The 24,968-nt window shown below is 34.6% G+C and overlaps 2 protein-coding genes across 4 annotated transcripts; one reads left to right on the top strand and one right to left on the bottom strand.

The window, feature by feature from the left end:
- The first annotated feature begins 61 nt into the window (after nucleotides 1-61).
- Nucleotides 62-1,619, top strand: LOC119636879. Its single transcript, XM_038032556.1, has one exon. The coding sequence runs from the start codon at nucleotides 431-433 to the stop codon at nucleotides 1,592-1,594; it is 1,164 nt and encodes a 387-aa protein (XP_037888484.1). The 5' UTR covers nucleotides 62-430; the 3' UTR covers nucleotides 1,595-1,619.
- Nucleotides 1,620-2,119: 500 nt separating this feature from the next.
- LOC119636878 (TWiK family of potassium channels protein 18) lies at nucleotides 2,120-24,711 on the bottom strand. Of its 3 annotated transcripts, none has more exons than XM_038032553.1 (9): nucleotides 24,391-24,711; nucleotides 5,469-5,814; nucleotides 5,214-5,382; nucleotides 5,011-5,138; nucleotides 3,717-3,949; nucleotides 3,341-3,645; nucleotides 3,140-3,266; nucleotides 2,266-2,367; nucleotides 2,120-2,206 (listed from the first exon to the last, which is right to left on the bottom strand). In XM_038032553.1, exons 2-9 carry the CDS (start codon nucleotides 5,605-5,607, stop codon nucleotides 2,141-2,143), a joined length of 1,269 nt encoding a protein of 422 aa, XP_037888481.1. In that variant the 5' UTR covers nucleotides 5,608-5,814; nucleotides 24,391-24,711; the 3' UTR covers nucleotides 2,120-2,140. The 3 variants fall into 3 exon arrangements, with proteins under 3 accessions (XP_037888481.1, XP_037888482.1, XP_037888483.1); XM_038032554.1 differs by having other exon boundaries at nucleotides 24,437-24,711; XM_038032555.1 differs by having other exon boundaries at nucleotides 24,640-24,709.
- Nucleotides 24,712-24,968: the final 257 nt, after the last annotated feature.

Genomic DNA, 24,968 nt, shown 5'->3' with positions numbered 1-24,968 from the left:
CCTCTCTAGGAGAAACAAAGGAGTGCGGATGGTTTGCGGACATCCCTCTATATGCAAAAGTTGCAATAATGAAAAAACTAGGAAAAAAACGAAAATTACAATCGAAACCAAAATTATATTTAATAAGATGATGCAAGAACGAAACGGTACAATTTCCAGCTGTTTTTCGTGTACAAGAGTGAATGAAATGGATTGGTTTCAATTCACTTCAAGTTGTTTATTTTTTTTACTTATTTAGAATTGTTTTGAAGTAAGAACATCGTACGCATTCCCATTAATTTTAAAAATTACTATTTCTTTCGTTTAATTCTATGTGAATAGCCATTCAAATATTCACTTGGCAGATTATTTTGTTTTCGGTTTCTTGTACAAAATTTCTTAGAATAGTGTTTGCAAAAATTTCGAAATTCATTCGTGTAAACAATAAGGAATGTCAAAAAATAAACCCCATTTCAAAATAAAACTATTGGCCGGAAATAACGTGGTTTTAGTCGAAGCTCCTGGTTATGAATCTGAAATTTTCGTGCCCCAAACGCATAAAGGACGAATCGCTTTCGTTAATGTCATACCGAACCGGCGGTGCTCTCTTAAATCAGATAGAAGTTCGCCATCAAATGAGAATACATTTTGCGGGCAATCAGCAGCCCTAAATACGTTAACAAAAAGAGTTCTTGGCTGTGATTCAAATGGTCGCGTAATGCGTACTTATGGTGGGTACGATAAATATTCACCTTTTGGTAAAGGATCTCTAAAGGAACGGCAATACGGCGATAGTTCTTCAACAAAACACCAAACATCCAGCAATCTGCAAACACCGCAAAGTTTAAGATCATCTGCACCGGCAAAAAATTACAGCAGGGTCGATAGTAATTTATCACGCAATTGTCGTTTTTCGGCCCCATCTCCGCAAGTTAGTCCATTATTTTCAACGTTACAATCATCTGCAGGCGGAGATGCAACCTTGTGGTCCCGCACCAAAAGCAAAGCAAAAGACAAATTGGCTCGTAAATTAGCTTATAACGAAGAAACGATCACGCCTACAAAATGGCGCAAGTGCCTTACACCTATACGCACATATGGCCGCAGTAGTGTGGCGCTATGTAAGAAACGATCTCCTACAAAGATAGGGCGTTCAAAAGTTGAACCAACTCAGGGAAAGAAAGCTACTTGCTCTATAGATGTACGCAAGCGTAAATTACTTATAGATCCTAAAACTACTATATCACCTCAGTCTTTTAAATTACAACTACAAAAGCACGATCCTTCAGATGAAATCAAAGATGATATATATGCGACACCGCATTTCTGTTTATCAAAGGATCCAAAGACTGCCTTTGATTTGTTAACAAGCCCCGCGCGCCATGTATCTTCAAAACTGAAAAAACAGTTTCGCAACGCGTGCATAAACAAAGCCGCAGGCACCCAACGCAAATATAAAGAACTGTGCAATGTGCCGCCATTACAACCTTACGGGATTTCCGAGCTGACAACTTGCCAACGCGACGCCGGAACATCAGAAGGCCAAAAGAGAAAAAAAATAAGATCGATAAAAACATTGATGCAAGAAATGCAAAATTCCAACATTCGAACATGAAAAAGATAAAAGAAAGCAAATTCCTGCCTTCAATTTCGAACAAGTTTCAAAGAGACTACATACGTTTTGAAATTTTTTCGGTTGTCAGGCAAATTACCGGTGTAAAATAAATTTTTAGTGTGAACGCAAGTATGAAAGCCCTAATTAGAGAAACTGAAAATAACTCAAAGATAACTGACTTGTTTATATATGCGAAGCATGTAATTTTATTCACTGTCAATTCAATTTTCTAGAATATAAGATCTCTCCGCGATGATTACTTGCACTGAATTCAGTTATATTAAGTTTCTATAATTAGTGGTTAGATGCGAAAAATTTCCTTTGACGGTGTGCCTTTTTTGAGATAAGCGAAAAAAGTACATTATTTAGGAAAATTTTTCGCACTAACATGTATGTATATAAGATTATATTACTTAAAAATTAATCAGATATATATACATATATATTTATATTATTATTAAAATCTTAATTTCTAATTTCAAACTAAGCTAAAGAACACATAAGTCTTAAAAAATACATGAATAATTCAAAAAAATTGTTTAAATATCATCTGCATCGAAAGCAAGCTTTGAAAGCTCGTTTTATTGCACGCATATTATGAATGACTTGTTCCTGGTAAGAAAGGATCAAAATTAATTACGTTTGAAATCTAAAAATCAAGTAATACCAACCTGCATTAAATTAAAGCACATGGCTATCAAGGCCATCCCTAATAATAAATATACCGCACAAAGTATAAAACTAACCTCAACCTTATCCTTGTCGGCAGTTATCTAAAATGAAATAATTGGAGAAAAAAAATATTCCAAAATAAATACCAAAATGGAAAATAAAACCAGTAATACCATTATAATGGGATAACGGCGACTATTAAATACCTTACATTATTTCGCTTGGTACAGCTATTCGCCTGTTTTCGTATGAAATTCCTATTATGGGTCAATTTTCATCACCACATATTAAAACTTTTCTGCTCTAAAAAGGATCAATTATCGTGAAATCCTTACATAGATTAGGATCGACAAAGTAGGCCGAGATGATCCAAACTTGGCACAGTTCCTTTTTTTTACGTTAAATTACTATTACGATATAATTTTCATCATGAAGCATTGAAAATTGTACCTTTCTGCCGTACGAAATTTAATTTTTGTTTTATGAGAGGAGGCTCAAGAATAGCCCAAGCCAGTCAAAGTTTTCATACCAATTTCTAAGGGAAAAATATTTAAGCACTTTTGTTAAGAAATTTTGAAAATTGCAACGACTTTTCAGAATAGAGCATGGGAAGAATAGAAAATGGGAAGTGGTCCGAACCATTTTCAAAAGCATTCGTCCTTGAATCAAAACACATCACTGTACCAAATTTTATCAATATATATCAGAAATTGGGACCCGTAACTTGAATACAAATTTCCAAGGGCAGACGGTCAGATGGACAGACGGGCTTAAATCTATTTAGATTACGATTCTGAATTGATCGGTGTTACATACGTCCGCACTAACTTAATATAGCCTGTACCGCAAGTGGTGTAGTTTATAAAAACTTACCACACGATCTCCCGGCACTAAATCACCAAAACCAATGCTGCTTAGAGAAATAAAGCAAAAATAGCTGCCATCTAAATAATCCCAGTCTTCCCAACGGCCAAACAGCAATGCCCCCCACATAATGTAACTGCAAAAAAAAAGAAGAAACGTCAGCTTCATCATACTTCAATATTGGAGAATTTTCTTTTTATAAATTCAAACCTTATCATTATAAATACGCAAACGGTTAGAGGAACCGTAATCTCGTCAGTATTGCCACGAATTTCTTGCTCAATATCTATTTCGTCATCTTCCTCGGCGAACATTGTTAGGACAACATCCTTATTAATTATAGAAGGAGGTGCCGCAGTCTCGGTATTAGCTGTGTTAGCGCTGCTATCACTTTCAGCTGACGTACTACTGCCGCCACTATTGCTACTACTACTCTTACTACTACTACTACTACTACTACTACTACTGCTATCAGCATTTAAAGTACTTTGACGAGCATTTTCTAAATCCGCCAACTGTAAATATTACAAATTTTTATAAATAATTAAAAAAATTTTATTGTTTACTAACACATTTTACTACTTACCGCCCTATTAATGGCGAGTTGTTTTAGTTTCCGTCGCTCTCTTATTAGACGCCTTTTAGCTACACCCGGACAAATGCGACATAAGCACACTTTCGAATAAGTCCATTTAAACGATTTCGCTAAAACGTCGCCAATATTGGAGAGATAGAGTAGAAATAAAGGCATACCGATTATGGCATATAAGATTGTAACCAATTTACCCCAATCGGACCGTGGCGAGATATTACCATATCCTACGGAAATTTCACGAGTATCATTATGTATACCATTCACGTTTATAAGTAAAAAAAAAAAGAAGATTTAATCAATCAAGTCATTCGAAATGTATTAAGCATCATCCTTATCTTAAGACTAGTTTTTTTCCGCATTCGTCAATTCGAGGGATTATTGGTGATTGCAAGCTCAAAAATTCTGCATAAGGAAGTAGATGTTATATGTTTGTTTTTAATGATTTAATGCTGCAAACATATGTGTGTGGACGCACGCCCACTTTTCTATTTCTAGACACGATCTTTTTTTTTTTTACGAAACGAGTCAATTTGATGGGTAAACTTTGTAAAGCCTCCTAGTCGCAAAAATGAAACAGTCGTGACCTGTGCAAAAACAGACTCACGATGTAGTATAAATGCTAAAAGCATCGACAATTCTTTCAAATTTTCAATCTATCAATTTCGTGAAATTGTTTCTAAAAAATCGATTATTAAATGTGTGTCAGAACCATCAGCAAATGTAATTACGATCTTGATCGGTTTATTAGTAAGTGAACAATGAATTAATGAATGTGTGTTAATTTCAACTTATTTCCAATCTATTTTGAAAAGTATATCTGTTCTTGCTCTTAATTATATATATATGTAGATATTTTGAGTTTTATCTTCATTGAGAGGACTGCTTGGACGATTAATTTAAAAGAAGGGTTTATATCATTCGCTATAAAAAAAAAAAAAAAACTAAAGTTATAGTCAACGGAGCCCGAATCTCACCTACCCACCGCTATACTTTTCACATTCTATTCTCCAAGTTCTTGGATTAAGCCATGCGATGCCACGAGCATTTTCCGATATGCGGAGTTCCATTGAAACTATTCCTTTGCACGAAAATAATTTATAATTTTTTGCATTTATTACCAAAGCGACTGTACAAGGCGGATTGGTGATAAGATGTCTAATGATCGATTTTTACCCTGACTATAATGTTCTCACTTGCTTTATTAATATAATGCTGCGATGTATGGATGACTTTAGTCTATCGTAAATGTAATTTGGAATATGTGCAGTCGTTGATGATGTCTTACCTATTGTTGTTATAACTGTTAATGAATAAAGGAATGCACCGGAAAAGCTCCATTGTTTATCAACATCTTGACCGATCAATTGTTTATGTACAATAGTTCTTTGATAATCCAGCAGAATTTCATTTACTCTATAAATGCATGCACATAAATCGAATAATAATTAAAAATAAAAACAATTCATTTATATGATAAAAAAAACTTACCGTCTTTTAAATGAATAACGATCATAAAAGCTTATATTCTCTGCGGTAATTTTCCATAAACGTTCTAAACAATTATTTGTATAATTACCTTCGAATGGATACTTTTGTGGTTTCGTTATCCTAAGTCTTTCATATTCGAATATTTCGATCGCTTGAAAGATAAAAGCGCCTGCAAAAATTGTGCCCAAATTTTATACTTGGATAACATTTTCTTTCTCTTTATTTTGCAAATTCATTTTTCATATCATCACTTACCTCCTATCGTATAAAATATTACTAGCAATATAATGCCGACATTGCTAAAGAGAAATGCGGTAAATAAACGACAATGATCTTTAAATTTTTCAAAAGGCGGCTTCGGTTTCTTACGCAATGAGTTGCGTTTTAAAGTCATATCGCTGCTATCCTCAAGCGATATTCGTATCTTCGGCGATATTTAGTAAATGTCTTGTAAATTTTTATTTTAATATTAAACGAGCTTTTATAAAAAGCTCTAGCGATTATGGATCGTTTAAATAATTCGAATAATCTTTCGTTTTGTGACATGCTTCACGAAATTATAATTAATCATTAATTAATTAACATTTGTCCGTAATCTCACCTTGAAATGGGAAAAAACAAAAAAAAAAAAAAACAAATAAAAACAACAAATATTAATAAATTTTCTATATACATATATGTTTTTTTCATTAGACGCATGTTACATGCTCTATATAAGCATAAAACAAAAAGAATTTACATATGAGCAAGAAAAATTTGTTTGTTTTTATTATCGATTACCGGAGATACGTTTAATTTATTTTCGGTACATATGTTCCACGTGTTCCTGACCTTATTCATTTTCGCATGGAAATTATTAAACCATCTAAGGTCGATATAGATGTGAAATATACGGATCAGTTTTAAGTCTTAGGTGCAGACGATAGCATTGCGATTGAACACCTACCGTAGCTCGTAATAATAACTCGTAATAGCGTCTTGCATGTATTTTGATCATTTTCTCACTTGGAAAACGCATTTCTTGACCAAAAATTGCTGCAATATATATATATGTATATATATAAATTAAAATATTTTCCACCATTTTCTACAAGTTTTTCCCATCGACATCGGGCGGCATGGCGACATCGTGTCAAAAAAAAAAACTATATTGGCTTGGCAGCGATCATCGACCAATCATCGACTCATTTTCGTACTTGTGTAGCATATCAAAAACCATGTGCCAGCCAAGCCATGCTGCATCGATCTGCATAAGTGGTAATTAGGAAGCGCTATGTCCGATGACTACAGCAGCAACAGTGTATTGTTGACAACGTATGGCCGAGCGTTGTCATGCCAGGCGATGACTTCGTCTTTGTTAACCGCATATCGTTCGATTTATTTAAAAGAGGTCGGTAAACATCTGCATTAACAGTTCCATTCGGTTTTAGAAACTTGTAATACACTAAACCTTGCTGATCCCAGCATATACACAGCAAAATTTGTTGGCTATGAATATTTTGCTTCGTCGTCGATGTGGATGGCTCTCCTGGACAAGTCTTGCAACTCATTGTCTTCAAATTTTTTTAATCCTCCAGGCCTCCAGGCCTCTAGGTTTTTCGTCATTGATATCAAAATCAAGGCATTTAAACCGTTGAAAGCCAAACCGACAATCGGAATATGATAGGGCAACACCACCTTAAGCTTCTAAATTTAATTGAACTTGATAATCAATGTTGAAAGTGTATTCGCTCAGCGTTTGCGTACACCGAATAACTCAATAATAGTAAATAGAAAACTGTTTTATATGAAGAAAGGTCCATATCCTCGATTTTAACCGTTGTGTACACTTCACCAATCATTTTCACCAATTTGATCACAATACTTTAACTGATCAAAACACATACAAGCATTTAATAAACAAAGTATATCTAGTGATGGCTCGAGTATGCTATAGCAAAAAGCTCCAACAGTCAAACAAGGACCAGGGTTGCTTAACAAAAGTCAAAGTAATAACGGCAACAGTCAGTGATCAACGATCGTCGATTCCATGCGTATTGAAGATACACTCGTTAGAGGTGGTAACAATGATTCTCAAAAATAAACCAAAATTGTGTGATAATGAGGTCTTCTGCAAATTCGTAATCTTTGTTGAGCCCCATTAAAAAAAAAATTAGGCAGCGTGTGAGATTTTCTTCGGCCCTTCACTTTTATTGTTATTTCAAGAATTTCAACCTAAGCGTTCCTATGATACCAAAAAGTTCAGTTCAGGCCAAGATAAACTGCTTTTTCATACGGCGACGCGACTTAGTGGCCCATCGCTAAATATCCTACATTACCCTACAGTTATTCGTATAACGACTCTTCAAAATAATATGTTGTAAGGCAAGTGATCGGGGGCAAGTGAAGAGGGTTCGAACCGAACCATTTTCAACACCGTTTATTCTGGGGTCAAACCACTTCGGCGCAACAATGTTTCTCAAACATTGCGGTCAGTGGGTCGAATACAAGAAAAGAAAACAAGCTTGGATCGATTCAGAAAAGTAAATCGATTTCAAGTCCTTCTCAGTGTTGCATACGTCCGTCCAAGTTTCACAGAAAGATTTGGAATTGTATAAAGGGCATCCCGATAAAGGGCAACCCGAAACTTGCCAGTAATGTGCTAGCTAATATATTGGATCCGATCTGTTGCACCACAGACGCCAAAAGTGATTTTATCTCTACAACAGGTCTTAAGAGCGGCTTCAACGAGCAGATGATCGAGCGACAACCGATCGAATTGAATTTCGATATTCTCTGGATAGACTTGATGTAAAGCTTCAAATGTGAACAGTATGGACAGTATGGGAAAAAATTGATTAACTAGCGCATCCAACACTCACAAGGACCCACAGAAATCATAGCTAAAACGGAAAAGTGACCAAGATATGGAAATTGAGAACATGACTCTAAAAGAGTTCACCTCATCTCACTCATCAAGCTACCGGGATACCATGTTTGCGTGGTAACGCAAATATAAAAATGACTTTGATTCCATAAGTAAAATAGCGCCGTAAAGATTTTCAGCATAATGCAAAAATGGTTCTTATGGTACAAGTTGCTAAGGATGCATGCTTTCAGTATCGTCCCAGCTTCAGAAATCAACTGTTAGGTCTGTAAAGTAGTAGTGAAGGACAAGCGGCAACCTATCAAACTTGATGGAATATTTTTTAATTCAAAAAAATGTTCACCTTATGAAGGCCAAGTAAGTTCAACATATCGAGGAGAAGAGTTTTCTAAAATTGTTTTTCTAAACAGTTTTCGCATAATTGCTGCTTGCGTACAGTGAGAAAAGTTTGTTTTCTTAAATTAATGCGTTTTGTTGTTATGTGGTATGTATTACTGAAAGAAAAGCATTATTGTTGTTATACCCTACACGAATTGTGGTGTAGGGTATATTGAGTTAGTGCGGACGTATGTAACACGCAAAGGGCTTAAGATAGACCCAACTTTTATTAAACCGATCGATTCAGAATCGTAATCTAAATTGATCTAAGCCCTTCTGCCCATCTGACCGTCGGCTCTTGTTAATTTGTGTTCAACTATTTTGATGAAATTTGGTGTAGTGACATATTTTGACCCAAGGGCGAACGCTATTGAGAATGGTTCGGACCGGTTCAATTTTTTCGCTCACTTCCCACATAACGCCCCGTTCTGAAAATTCGTCGGATGGAAAAAAAAATTGTAATTTTTAAAATTTCTCGGCAAAAGCGGCCGAGTGGTTTTATATGGGTATTCTAGATTGGTACGAAAACTTTGGGCCGGCTGGGGCAATTCTTGAACCTCCTCTCATATAGCGAAAATTGAAAAAAATTATATCATAATAGTAATTTAAAATAAAAAAAGTAACTGTACCAAATTTGGACCAGTCCGGCCTATTTTTTGGATTCTATCCTATATAAGAATTTTCTAAAAAATTGATCCTTTATAGAGGGGAAAAGTCTAAATTTTAATATGTTATGATGAAAACTAACACAACCACAAAAGTAATTTGAAATAAGAAATTGTATAAAAAGCAACTACATTTTTTAAACTCTTGGACACGACCATTCCAACGGAACGCAAGATTTGATTTGCAAAGAGGTCTACTTTTTCATAAACAGTCCCATAATAGTATGTTCCTATAAAAACCGGATATAATTTTTGTGTTCTATGGCAAAAATCAGAATTGTGTTAGAGAACGTAGCGTAGGGTAATAAATACCGTCCTAGCTCGACTATAAAGTTTTCATTTGTTTATATATATATATATATATATATATACATTTTTTTTTTTTTTGTTTAAGAATTTCAAATACTTTTCACACCACATATATAAAACGTCTACTTACACATATTTTATTGCCGGCATTCTTTGGTTTTTATGTACCTTAGTGGTTTGTAAAAAAAAAAAAACCACAAAGAAAGATTCCGAATTTTAAGCTAACCTGGTCATGTCTCTCATGTGTTATATTTATAAGTGCTTGTGCTGCCCAACTAATATTAAAACTCATTGCCACTGTTTACACTGACTATATGTCGTATATGAAGCATATGGGACGTACACTACGTCTTCTGCCTACAGCATACGTGCGTGTATGTGCTTTACTGTATATAGTGTATAGCATAGTAGATATACTGAACCTAGTATATGCTACATATTCGACAAGTTACTTTGTCAGTGACTACTAATGTGGCAGTGGGACACCACTGTAACAACTTAAAACAACTTTTTAATAGCAATTTTTTCTTGGGATGAAAGGAAGCGTAAAAGAATAATAATAGCTGAAGAGATTATTGAGCATTTATTTAAATACTAACAAGTAAGACAATTATATTCGGTTGCGACCCAGTCTTTTATACCTATAACAGTTATCCTATTTTTGCAGAATAATTTTGTGGAAATTTATATCGTGTATCTGTTGTAGTCAGTTTATGAGCAACGAGCAAGAAACAGGGAAAGCAAACGTATTCTCAGTGTTGGTGGTGAAGACGTGTGGGCGTTGTAAGCAAGTTCTTTGACCTATATGGGTCATTTTCAAAGTCTTTTGTAAATATGTAGCCGACATCTTCTTTTTTGGGAATGGGATAATGATTACCACAGATACTGAAAAGTTACGCAGACGGATCGATGAGCGGACGGACTTGCTTAGGTACATTCCAAATTTTAGACTGGTCAAGCATTCATATACCTTATGAGGGTTTTGAAGCTTGTTTCCGCTTCAGGTGCTAAAAAAAAGTGCATTTTGTTACTCTATAATGTTAGGTAGGCTTGGACAATTTTGTCTATTTTTGTAGAGGTTGTACAGCATCGCACATAGAACATAGCCCTTCAGTTTTTATGGATACACAAGCCGCATTTTGTAAACAATGAGAACAACATCAATATTTTCTTCCTTTTGAAAAACAGAAATTTCTCATCTTACGTGGAGGTGTCCTTCGACAGATTTGTTCCATTTTCAATACCAAACTACGTGCAAGAACTTCAAGTATTTCTACCAAACTTAAAGTCGATAGCTTCAGTCTTGCGGCCAAGAGAACTTCTACAACAAGCACTCCACAGACGGACATACAGACATGCTTAAATTGATTCAGAATTTGATGCTGATCAAGAATACTTTGTGGGGTCTCTGAAGCTTGTTTCTGGGCGATGCAAATGCTTTCGCAAAATGAATATACCCCTCATCTCTCGGTGATGAGCATAAAAACTCTATTGCGTGACAAGAGCTACCATTAGATACTCTACACCGTTTCGCTTAATACAGTTACTTATGTAACGACTTTTCAAGATAACTTGTTATAAAAGAAATCTCACTATACCAAATTTCATCAAAATGTCTCAAAAATTGCATCTGCAGGTTAAACACAAGAATACAAGACAGACAGACGGACTGGCTGACAAACAAGCTTATATAAATTCAAGAACTGAAAAAAAATAAAATTAAATGAAAGCATTGAAAATTTGGCTTTTTACCGCGTAAAACTCCAGTTTTCAAGAAGTTGTATGGAAAGGTATTTAAAGAATTGCCAAAGTTTTTAAAACAATTTGGATTGTCGAGATACTATTAAAAGGCAATTTTCGTCGGTAAATTCTGAAAATTACACTATCTTTGTGCGGACGCATGTAACACGTAGATGCGATTAAGATAGACCCACTTTCTATTATACCCTACGCCACTTGTAGGATGGCGTATATTAACTTAGTGCGGTTGTATGTAACACGCAGAAGCGGGTAATATAGACCCACCATTTATTATAGCAATCGATTCAGAATCATAATCAGAATTGATCTAAGCCTGTCAGTCCGTCTGATGTGTGCCCATGTAAATTTATGTTCATACTACAGGTTACTGCTTTTGAGACATTTCGCTGAAATTTGGTACAGCGGCGTGTTTTGATATAAGGACAAACGCTATTAAAAATGGCTCGGATCGATCCACTTTTTCCGCCACTCCCCATATAAAGACCTCTTCTGAAAAGTCATCGTGAAAAAAAATTGCAATTTTCAAAATCTCTCAGCAAAAGTGGTTAAATAGTAGTATTTGGCCGTTCTAAATTGGTATGGAATGTTAGGACCGACTGGGGCAATTTTTGAACCCTTTTATATAACGAAAAAAAATTAACTATACGAAATTTGAATCTTCTCGGCCTATTTTTTGGGTTCTACCTCAATAAGAATTTTCACGAAATTTGACCCTCTATAGAGCAGAAAAGTCTAAGTTTTAATATGTGTTGATTGAAATTGACCCATAACGTTAGAGTAATTTCATACAAAAATGAATTCTATAAAATTAGGACCATCTACGCCCATTTTTGGATCCTGCCTTATGTAAAGATTAAACTTGTAAATTGTACTACATTAGGCTGCGGTTCGGGCCCCCTTCCCGATAAATAACTACATGAAATATATGCCCCAACAAGATACAATTTATGTGTTCTAGAATAAAAAGAAGAATTGTGTTAGACAATGTGATGTAGGGTATGTAATCGTCGGCCTTGCGTGACTATAATGTTCTTATTTGTTTTTTACGTAATTATGTGCGCACGGAAGAAGCGTTTACCACAAACTTTGCATTTGTCATTCGTACACTAATGGATTTGAATTTGTTCCAAATATCAGAGCATTCATTATACAAGACAATGTGTCTTGATTTTCAATATTAATTATAGATCGATTTAAAAGATTCGAAGAAATTGCCAAAAATTAATTAATTGCAAATTATTATCATAACTTATTATGCATACACACGTGTATACAAATTAATATACATTCGCTTCACGTCTTCGTTTGTAACATGGGTAAGGAATCACTTCGCATCTTCGTTTGTAATACGGGCAAAGAATCTAAACTGTTCTATTCTACATTCTGTAAGCGTTTCAAAAAATACGATGAAATATGATATGAAATTATATACGATATAAACGTTATATACACCAAAGTTAGAAATTCTTAAAAATGACGCAGGGAATGCCTCCTGCGCAGTTGCGTGGTGGCAGTTGAAGAGTAACGAGGAAAGAGATAGCGAAATATTTCAATCGCCGACGAGCAATTGTATGCACAGTCGGTAAGTTTTACCCTAACTACGAGGTTTAATCCCACAATTTGCCACGATTTGAAATTTTTTCTTTCTTAATTAGAGAACTATACATCAGATATATCCGTAATATCCGGAAGGAGTTGAGGTATCGCTCTCTTTTATTATACCAATCGATTCAGAATTGATTTAAGCTTGTCTGTCCGTCTGTCCATCTTCTTATATTCAACCCACAATTCGCAATTTGTGAGATATATTAAGTAAAATTTAGTATACCGACGTGTTTTGGCCTAAGGACGAATGCTTTTGAAAGTGAAATTTGAATCGGACACGTTCCTTGACCACTTCGACTTTTTAAAACGAGGCCCATATGACGACTTATTTTGAAATCTCATTAAATGTAAAACCTTGCTACACAAAGTAGTGGAGCATATTTTACGGCCGACCGAGGCCCACTGTTCTTACTTGTGAAATTTTTTCTTCTGTGAAAAAACAAAGTAAATACGAAAGAGGTTTTGTTCGCCTCGAGCCGAATATTTTTATATAAGACACTAGCAACATGCTTCATGTCTGCGTAAAACTAGAAAACAGTGCTTGCTAGACTGTGGAATCAGCGTAAAAAGTTCGACGTGCTTTTGTGCGTTAGAAAAGTATTCGCTTTTCGCTGCCTTCCCTCCGACCACACATTTTAGCTTACGGGTAAATTCTCTTTTGCGCACCTTTTTCTCATTGTCGCTGCGTCTCTAGAGAAATGTACAACATTGCATTGTCCTTATGCACGGCACCGCGCTTTCTGTTCACCAACGCGGAATGACTTTTGCAAGTCTTTGCAAAACCTCTGTTATAAACCTTTACAATTACCTTTACTTAATCAGAAATGAGCTCACTCTCAGTCGAGCCAATTGCTTTCTTAGACGGCTAACGATAATGGTTTTCCAATGTCACTGGACGTAGGGCATAAACTTCTTCGAATATAATTCAATCGACAAATGTTATGCCTTTTACCGACCTAGCGTGACCAAAGCAAACTCTACGGCATTGCGATTTGAATCGGCGAACACAGACTTGATAATCGTGATTCATACCTACTCGCCTACTATGCGGATGAAATTAAATAAAAATCTATCGAAACGGATAATTGATTTTTACTAAGGTTAGGTGTTCGAACTCCAGCATTGATTAGAGCCACAATTTAACTGATAATTATAGCAAACTATTGACGGATGGTATTGTAACTTTCAAAAAAAAGCTCGTTTAGTGTACTGAATTCAAGAACAACTTATCCTTCGCCGAACTAATTACACTTAACTCAAGTAAATCTGTGTTGACTCTAATTAGAAATATATTGCAAATGCAAATGCGTTTTATTGACGCTGACGCATAATTCCAAATCGGACAGGTTTTTTTTTTCCTGCTGAATATAAAAAAAAAGAAAAAAAAAAAACGTAAATAATTTCTATGCCATGTGTCTATCAGCGCAATCATTGAAAAAAAGATTTTTTTAATGAACAAAACATATGAAAAATGCTATTTAAATTATACACTTGTTCTCATATTTAAAAATAACGATTGAATATATTTCCATTAGAAGTGTTTTCATTCAGAAATATCATTAAGTCTTTTAAGCAAATTTTAATATATAATTAAAAAGTTTGTATTATAAAAATTTTATAATTTTTTTTTTTTTTTTTTCTTTTTTTTGTCTGTGGAGGGAGTGTGGGGCTATTAAGCAAACGGAGTAGATGGCTTATAATACATACATTCCAAGCAATGCTCTGAACAACTCCTATGACTATTGACTAAATGAAAAAAAATATACATAAATACATTTTAGTGCACAAAAAAATCTATAATAAATAATAAATAATAATAAATCTATTAACAATCACGGTTATGTGTTAGTTTTTTTTTTTTTGTTTTGTTGTAGACATTTGGAGAAAAACCTGTTATATGCATACAAGTCTAGGATTGATGGTTTATTGTTGATCAGCCGCATTGTGAAGAGATTGTGTGGAGATCCAATTGGAGTTAGATGGTAATGTTTTGTTTGAAGGAATAGATCTAAAGTGAGTTCAGTGTGTGAGTGTAGTCAGTGCGGCTTGAAGTCCAGAAAGTAAAAGCAAGATTTGGATGAGAGCGGTGCGGGTAGATAAGCGAAAAGAAATGAAGTTAATAATTTGTTGTTTTGTTGTGAAAGAAGCAAAAGTTCAGTCTGATACTATCCCATCTTTTGTATTTGAAGGTAAAATGTTCAGTAGATTCCGGTATCAGGCATAGGTCGCGAATATCATTGTCAAGTACTCGAATCATTTTCGATTTGTCGTAGGTATGGTTAGGCAAAAGCCTGTAGAAGACTTTCACCCCCCAAGACAAAAATAGTGAGTCCGGTAGGGCTTTAAAGAACATGAACAGAAAAGTTTTGTAGAAGATCTGCTGTAGATCTGCTTTTCCTCTTGCGATGTCTATGCAATGCTCATTAAGTTCACTGGTGATGACATTTCGGATTGAACGCAAAACATCCGTCGGCGGTTATTTCGCAGGTATGATGTCACCATCAATTTGAGCTTCACACTCATAGAAGTTGGCCTTTTTGTTTGGAGAGAAACCACAATGATACCAAATCATCCTTGTATGTGTTGCATAAGTTGTTTTACGCTTGATAATGAAAACACATAATCATAATAATATATAACATAATACCCGAACACGAGACACTCCACTGACCAATGATCACATGGATTTAATTTAGGAGAATCAAATGTAAACGAATTAAGTCACATTCCCTTTCTTTATGTAAGCAAAATAAAAAATACTTCTTATTTTGAATTTTAATCATCAATATTTTCGTATATAATCGATAGATGTCATAAACATTCCATATGAAGTGATCGCGTCATTACTTTATAGTGACTGTTGCGAACATTCAAGGAAGATGCTAAAGTAAGTAGCTTGGGCTTTACATCTGCTAATCTGAAAAGTGCAATGTAAATTTCGTTACATGACTTAGGATAGATGTCCATAGCTCCTGGACGAACAAAATTCAAGTATGTTTTCATTCCAATGACTTTATTGCAAGCGAGTCATTTTTTACTTATGTGCTTACAACGAAAACACTTAACACTAAGAAAGTTCTATTTACAGAGTTGCATAAACGGGTATGCAAACGTATTGCGATTAGTGGATGTATATGTTGTAACAAAGCCAAGTTTAAGTAGCAGAGCTATTTAAAGAAGGAAATGTTCCATGCATAAGGACAAAAACGATATACGTGATTACAAAGCTACGTAGATGGGTACGAAAATACTATTATCCGAGCATTCATAAGTATTTGCACGAATACCTATATTTGTCTCATAGAACTGTGAATATATCTCATATAAGTAAGTAATACTACGTCATATTATGCATGTGTATAAACTCAAGGAGTCGCATGTGCACGTGCATGAATTTACCCATACACAAAAATTGCACGAGCGTATACTGTTCTCAGTGCTAAATGTGTGAGAGGCTACGCTCGTGCACTTACGTAGGTATGCATGTAATACAACAAATCAGACATGTCAGTCGGCTAAGCTCATAGAAGAGAAGAGAGATTTATATCCCATTACTAGAACCAATAACTTGATCAAGCTTGTGATAATTCTGTTTATAGACCTTATAACGTAAGCATGAAGGATTATGAGGCTGATAACTTCTACGCCACAATGGCAGTTTAAGTGCCACATATGTGAGTAGTGGATGAAAAAGTGAACCGATCCAAACCATTTTCAATAGCATTTGTCCTAAGAAGCACGTCGGCATACCAAACTTCGTCAAAATAATTCAAAAACTGCGGGCGAAAGCTTGAACACAAGAAAACAAGATGGACAGGCGGACAGAGAAGAATCATTCTCTGAATCGATCGTAAGTGATGTATGGTATAATTAAAACAATCCTTTAAATTCATGCTTATTTGTTAAACCTATGCTGTACATAACCAATTTCTTGTACCTTACACCATAGGGTATAGTAAGTTAGTGCGGTAGGTTAAGTACAATCCGTCCGTAGGTTAAATACAATAATAAATAGAGACTCATCAGATGGACAGGCGGACAGGCAGACTTAGATCGATTCACAATATTTTTCTGAATAGGTATAATTAAAAGAGAGTTTATCTGAAGGCCTTTCAGATGTTACACTCACCCAAGCTTAATTTACCCTGTATCACATGTGATGTAGGGGATAATTAGGACTTTGTACTGATTGAGCAAAAAAATCACGAATTGCACCTCCACAATCCCCTAAGACATTTAATCCACTTGCCTTAACATATAAAGGTCAGAGAGAGTTTCTATTCGTACCATACATTTGTGTTTGTGCAGTCGTATGTAACACGCAGAAAGGTTTAAGATAGACCCAGTTTTTATTATACCGATTGATTCAGAATCATTTTCGAACCGTGTCTGTCCGTCTGTTGGCTGTCCATATAAACTTATGTTCAATTTTTTAAAAATTTGGTACCCTGACGTGCTTTTATCCAAGGACGAACGCTATTGAAAATGGTTTGGATCGGTCCATCTTTTCGACCACTCCCCATATTCTATGAAAAGGTTTTATATGGTAAAAAGGTCGAATTTTCAACGTCGCATGGTAAAAAGTGGCCAATAGTTTTAAATTGAGAAAGAAATTTACTTTACCGAATAACGTCCACGTAGGTCTATTTTTTGATAAATTCTCATGAAACAAAAACCTTGATATGCCAAAAAATCCGAATTATTAATTTTCTTGTGATGTAAATTTGTTCATGATAATAATGAAATGAAAACAGTCCAATGAAACTAATTTCAACCACATCGGCCTCTTTCTTGGTCCCGCTTCATAAATAGGAAGTTCTTCGGAAAAAGACTTAATTATTAATGTTTTGCGATGAAAATTAATTCATAGTAGTGTTTCAACAAAAAAATTGACGGTAGCGAATTTGGATCGCAAAGATCTGTTTTCTTTGGACCCTAACATCTATAGGCGCCATTACGAAACGCAAACTCTTATATGGGGAGCAACAATAATCTTTCAATATGCACTCATTCATGGAAATTATGGCTTTCCATAAAAATTATGTATGCGAGCGAATAACTGCACTCGGCAAAGTGGTGTAAGGCATGTCATAGTCGGCGCTGCCCGACTGTAATGTTCTTACTTGTTTTTAAACAATAATTGGCATTCTTGTAAGAGCCAACTCATAAAATACGGACATTTTATATTTTCATGCTTTCTATACCCTACACCACTTGTAGTATAAGGATATGTTAGGTTTGTAGGACTGTATGCAACATTCAGAAAGACTTGGAGCAAACCAACTTTTTATGCTACCGATCGATTCATAATCACTATCTGCAACGATCAAAGTTTGTCTGTCCGCCTGTCCGTCTTGTTTGCTTATGTTCAAAATACCGCAGTTTTTGAAATATTTTGATGAAATTTAGTATATCGACATGTTTCGGCCCAAAGACGAACGCTATTGAAAATGATTCGAATCAGACAATATTTTCGGCAACTTCCCATGCAAGAACTTAATTTCGAGTTTTGTTAAATGAATAATGGCAGGATGGTTTAGGGTATTCAACGGTGGTCAGTGGCCCATTGTAGTCTTTTTACTTGTTTTTCGCTTACAGTACGAAGTCTTGGAGCATGTAAATAATTGCGCTAGTTTTTAATTTAAAGAAATAAATAAATAACTTATTTATATATATATAATATATATATATATATATATATATATATATAAATTTGGGTTAATTAATTTTGAAAACCGCAAATATTCGGCTCAAAATAATATATAAAATAATGAATTGAAAAAACATTTTTTTTTTTTTTTTAAATTTCGCTTATTTAAATTATATAGTAATAAATTTCGGCATATTTAAAATTTATGATATGCACCGAACCGTCTGCTTAAAGATTGCGTTTAATAATTAAATATATTTATATATATACGAGCTTTTCATTTCATTCATCTTAATATATGTATGCGGTTCTACCTAAATGTTATTTGTGAGGAGGCAGAATAAAAAAAAAAAAATAAAATCAAAGAAGAAAGAAGAAATCTCTAATGAATTTATATATAGGTTCACGGCAACACAATCAATTTGTATACATGCGAGCGGCCTGAGAACAATTAAAAAAAAAAAAAAAAAAAAACACCACTTTTTTTCTATTTTTTTTTATTTTATAAAGAAAAGAAAATTGTTGTTGAAGTGCTTCAAGTACTTGTCCGCCAATGTTGAAATATCAGCCTGGTTTATTTATGATCATATTTATGTTTGTACGAGTTTGTACGGAGAAATAATTTTTAAAAATATCTATAAAAAGCAATTTTGTAAAGTGTGCCAAAATATTCTCCGGCTTTCTTTAAATCATCGCAAAAGAAATCATTTTGTTATACTATTCTTTGCGTAAGCGAAAGTCCATTGTAAAAATTTATGAACTCATCAACCCATTAAGTTTTCAAATAATTATATGTCTTTAGTCACGACATTCTTACAACCGCATTCAATCACCTCATGTGTGTCTTTATTTTTTCATAAATCTTTATTTAATTTTTATTTATTTATTTATTCATTTTTTTTCATTTTGCAAGCTTTGTACATCTGTAGCAAATAATAGCAATTGTAACGGCATTTAAAGGGGAAAAAATTACTTTAATTAAAAATAAAAAATAAACAAAAAAAATTTTAAATCAACATTGACTAAATATTTTTATATCGCCCCTTTCCCTTCGCTCGCCTATTTACAAAAAGTTTTATACTGCTGGGCGTCCTGGAGAAGGGATTCGTCGGTCTTCATACACTTTATCATTTTAGAACTTAACAAGTTTGTTCATAGTCAGTAACAATCACTCAGAATGAAACGGAATGGGTTAGAAAGCAAAAAAAAAAAAATACCCAAAAAGCTTATTGTTTAGGGCGTTACAGTCCTCTATCCCCTAAACTCAAAGTATAACGGGCTTTATAGTATAAAATAACTAAAAAGTCGTTATGATATCCAAACAGCTCGGAGACTTGCTTTAAAAAATGATTTTCGTTTTGGACCGAATCCGTAAAACATGTTACCCAGAGCTAACACCAATTTAATGTAATGTTTAATGTGTGCCATAAACTTTTTGGGGCCAAATGGAGACCACGATGTCCTCGGGGCACGTAGGATTCCTGTTCGGTCGGCAGCTCGCATATTCGGTAAGGAGCAAGTACCAACAAATTCTTTTCGTGGTAACCGTGCTCGCAGTGTCTGCGACCTCAAATATGGCATTTACGCAAGGCTCATAGGCCTCCATTCCTCTTACAGTAGCAATGCAATGCAATGTTGCGCTAAAATTTATTTAGATAACAGCCTTAGATACAAGAGGACATAGATAGCCTTACTACTACATTGGTTAATAAAATTTGTGTATTGGTGTAGTTACATAAAACTAAGCCTAACAGATACACACTCGCCTGATTACACAAAAGGTGGGTCACCGACCCGGTGCCACATTGCCAACATAGCGGCACACGGTTATACGTAAAAGTGGGAATTTTAATTAATCAGTTAAGGCAATTTTTCACTCTGTCCAATTAGGTTGGCTTTGCGATTGGTTGAGATCAATATTTCTTATGCGTTATAATTTACAGTTTTTTTCCTGTTGTAGAAGCTGTCGTAAAACTTAAATGGCTTTCTGTTTGTTAGTACGAAATTTCGGACGTATTAATATGTACTATAAAGCGTAAAATGCAGTCTTTTATACCCATCATCAAAGGATGAGGCGCATTCACTTTGTCAAATCGTTTGCAACCCCCAATAGGAAGCTTAAGAGACCACATGAAGTATATACATATTCTTGGTCTGCATCAAATTCTACACTGGACAGTGTATTCCGCTTTCTGGTCACAAAAGTTAAGCTATCAACTTCAAGTTTGGCAGGAAGATTGAAAGTTTTTGCATCCAGGTTGATACTGACAATGCCCCGCACATTTCGTTCGTTAGAAGTGGATATGAAATGAGGTAGAACTGAGAGGATCAACATAGGCTAAAGTTGGCATCGAATCATAGAATTGGAAGGAAAAACATTAGCCGAGCAGTTTCCCTTAAGAATTCTAATATGCTTGACATGGTAAACCTTAACATTAATTTCTTAATTAAATTGATTTTCGTCTAGCGAGCATTGTTGCTCTGCTTTGCTATATCTTTGCCATCCTATTTTCTTTCCTTTTTTTTTTTACTTACTACTAACTACTTAATTAATAATTTCAAATAATGCAAGGTCAACCCTATATCGGCGCAGAATTTGGTGTAAGGAATACAATGTCGACACATAGACAGGATGGAAGTGTATGGAGTTAAGCTGGAAGAGCGGATGAAGTTAATTATCTTAAGGAGCTGATAAAGTAAAATTCACGGTAAACTAACATTAACAGGGATAATGCTCAACGTAAACTGTCCTCGATATCTCTTATAATAGAAGCTATAGAAGCAATAAAGAGCAGTATACAGCATGTAGGTGCTAAAACGGCGAGCTTGCTAAAATACAAGGATCCTGCTGCGGAGATCGATAAAGCGAACATTAATAGGCGTAATTCCCTACGTGATCTGCCCTCGACACCTCCTATTAATAATGGAAGTAGTTAAGAGCAGTACATAGTATGTACCTGCTATAGCGGCGAGCTTCCTAAAACTGTTAGGTTCCTTCATGCAAAAGTCTACCGGCTTCTAATGTTACGAACTTGAATAACATGTCTTTTACACACACATTCAATATTCAACACCATTCGCCACAATGTATCAGCTGAAGCGCCTGGCGAACTTTCAATCAATCTAAATTGCAATGAGGTAGACCGCCTACCACGTAAACTGAAATGGAAATTATTAATGAAATTTTCTTATTTTTAGATCTGATGTGATTTTTAGTCTTCAACGCATTCAAAACTTAAAGTCACCTTAAAGTAAAATGTGCGATAGAAAATGCATCCAATATACGCAAGAGGATGTCAATCATCGGTAAAAAAATCTTTCAAAAATCAATAAAAACAAGTAAGATAATTATATTCGGCCGGGACCGAATCTTTTATACCCATTACCGTTATCCTAAAAAAGACGAAAAAAGTGAAAGATCAACATTTTCATGTTTCATAATATAAAAAATAATGGGCGTGGCTGATTTTTGCTATATCCAAAATAAAAGTTTTTATCACGTAGGCATTGTAGGCACTTCCTTCGGAAAGCTTAACGCAATTCCAAATTCTTTTGCAAAGCTGTAGGTAATGTCGTCATTCTTGCTAACGGTAGAATGTTTGTCACAAATACTACAAAGTTGCGCGCACAGACAGATGGACAGACGAACCGACGGACATGGTTAGGTTCATTCCGAATTTGAAACAGGACAAGAGTTAGTATACTTTATGGGGTTTTCTAAAGCTTATTCCCGCGCCGAATAAAGAAATTAAAGAAAAATTAAAATTCGATACACTAGAATATTGGGTAGGCGTGGTCAATTTTTCCCATGCACAGATGCTACAACATTGCCCATAGAAAATGCCTTCAAATTTTTGTACATATGTTTGCTTAATTTATGCGCAATTGGAAAAAAAACAATTTTTAATTTCTTTTGAAAAACAGGGATGTTCTCAGTTTACTTGATGCTGTCGGCGTGTTCTTCGACCGATTTGGGCCATTTTCTATACCAACCTGCCTGCAAGAACTTTCAATGATTCTGACAAATTTGAAGTCGGAATGTTTGCAAAAGACATTGCAGAAATGGAAAGACGGACAGACGGATCTGCTTAAATCGATTTAGAATTTGATGCTAATCAGGAGTATACATACTGTGTGGGGTCGCTGATACTTTTTTGTGGACCTTGCAAACGTTTTGACAAAACGAATATACTCGTTATTCTGCGGTGATAGCACATCGACAGACACACTACATTAATTTTTGGACATTGTATATAAAACTTTGTTGAAACAATTTGTGAAAAAAATGTCGCAGACAAATTCTTCTTAATTTATTTGCTGAACGATCTTTATAAGAATGCCGCTACTAATTAAAGATTTTTGAAGCAAGAATTTCTTGCATTCAAGAAATCTATATGAATATCGCACCAAATGGCTTCCGTCATTGTTTAATTTTCATAATAGAAAATATTTTCAAAAAAATAAATGCGGAACATATGAAAAATAAAATATTATGAACAAGAGATGTCAACTACGATATGTTAAATGTCAACAAATAAAACAACAAAATAAATGAAAAAAAAAAAAAAAAAATGAAAATAAACAGATCGATCTTTTCGTTCATACGTTTACTCGTTTACTTACAAAGTCAATATCAAATACGCACGCACACACACACACAGTCACACACTATCTACGTGTAAACAAATTTACCTAAGTAGGAACACAGATACATTCGTACAAAAAAAAAAAGTACAAACATACACACAGACGAGATGAGGTGCACCTACGCGCGGGTTGGCGCAAACAGAGCGAGCTCTAGAAGCCATAAGAAAGAAAGAAAGGTACGGCCCTTTTCGACGAGAAAATGGCAATTGCGTTATGCAAGAAGGACGAAAGGCAGGTGGACTTTCTTTCTTATACCAAACCTATTGCAGCGGGTCGTCGGAAGTAAATTATTATCTGACTGGTACGCCGTTGTGCCCGAGCTGCATCAATGTAGAGAAGAACGCTCGAGATGCCATATTTCGCAATATAAGATTCGAGCGAAGCCGGCATCAAAGCCAGGGCAATATAGCCAATAATATGATTAACAAGAGGAAAGCGTGTCACACAGGTGCAAAGTTCAGAAAGGCAGCGGGCGGAGAGAAGTAGTAGTGGTAACCAATAAAAGAATCTACGAAGCTTCCACCAAAAGAAGCGAAATAATAGCAACCAGTTCCGGCGAAGAAGTACCTAACCTAAAGAAAAATAAAGGGTGGAGAGAAGAGACCATTAAGAAGCGAAATAGTAGCAACCAGCCTCGGCGAAGTAGTACTTAACCTAACGAAAAATAACGGGTGGAGAGAAGAGACCATTAAGAGACCAAAAGAAGCGAAATAGTAGCAACCAGCCTCGGCGAAGTAGTACTTAACATAAAGAAAAATAACATAAAGAATTAACCTAAAGAAAATTAACGGGTGGAGAGAAGAGACCATTAAGAGAGTCTCCCACCAAAAGAAGCGAAATAGTATCAACAGTCTCGGCGAAGTAATACCTAACTGTGGCCCCGCAAAGGACAGTGGTCTACGAAGTGTATATGGCGGGGATAGTTTTAGTACGTAGGCGTCATGGATGAAGTAAATCGTGCGTGCTTCTGGTGCGGGAAGATTTCTAGCTCCCGCTTGCATAGTAAAAGCACACACACACAAACATACATTACTTTTTTTTTGTTAGTGAAAAACTCTAATATAATTTTGTTAATGTTATTATTTTTGTAATTGTTGTTGTATTTTAGTTTTTAGTGTTTAGTTTTTAGTTTTGTAATTTAATTGAATTTAATTCGTTTACGTTTTTAATATCAATAGTAAGTAATGCCTGAAATTGTTTTCTTCCTTTCATTGTTGTTAATGGTATTATTTAATATATTTCGCATATTATTTGCACATAATTAATCATTTAAATGAGAAGAACAAACAAACAGACAAACAAACTTTCATTGTTTATCTGGCAGCAAGTTCGTTTATTTTACCAACACAAATGCATAATGATAAGGCATTGTTTAAATGTGACGTCACATGAATGATGAAAAGTTATCAGACAGCATAACATTTTTTTTTGTTTTTTTTTGGTTTTTTTTTTTCGTTTCTTGCTTAAGTGTAAATATTTATTTTTTGAAAATACTTTGCGAAAATCTTCAAAAGAATAATTTTTTTGTTTTTTTTTTTTCGTTACTTTTTTGTGATAACCGCAATGCAAATAGGAGAACAAAAGGCAAAAATATTAAAAATTCATTTTCTTTTGAACTTAAATTTTTTTTTTATTTTTTTTGTTTTTGTATAATTATCTATTACAAAATCACTATTATTCTATTTATTTTGATTCTTTTTTAGTTCTTTAATAGCTAATGAAGAAATTTATTTTTAAACACTTCGTTACGATTGAATTTCTATTTTAATTTTTTTTTTTTTTTGTTTCTTTGTTCAGACGCATTCACTCACATGTCGTCTGCTTTTTCGCTATTGTTTAACGTATTTTTCATTTTTATTTTTTTATTTTCATTT

The sequence above is a fragment of the Glossina fuscipes genome, unplaced genomic scaffold, assembly GCF_014805625.2.
Source record: "Glossina fuscipes isolate IAEA_lab_2018 unplaced genomic scaffold, Yale_Gfus_2 42, whole genome shotgun sequence".
In the NCBI taxonomy this organism is placed as follows: Eukaryota; Metazoa; Arthropoda; class Insecta; order Diptera; family Glossinidae; genus Glossina; species Glossina fuscipes.
The sequence above is the reverse complement of the archived record's forward strand: the minus strand, read 5'-3'. Positions and strand labels throughout refer to the sequence as shown.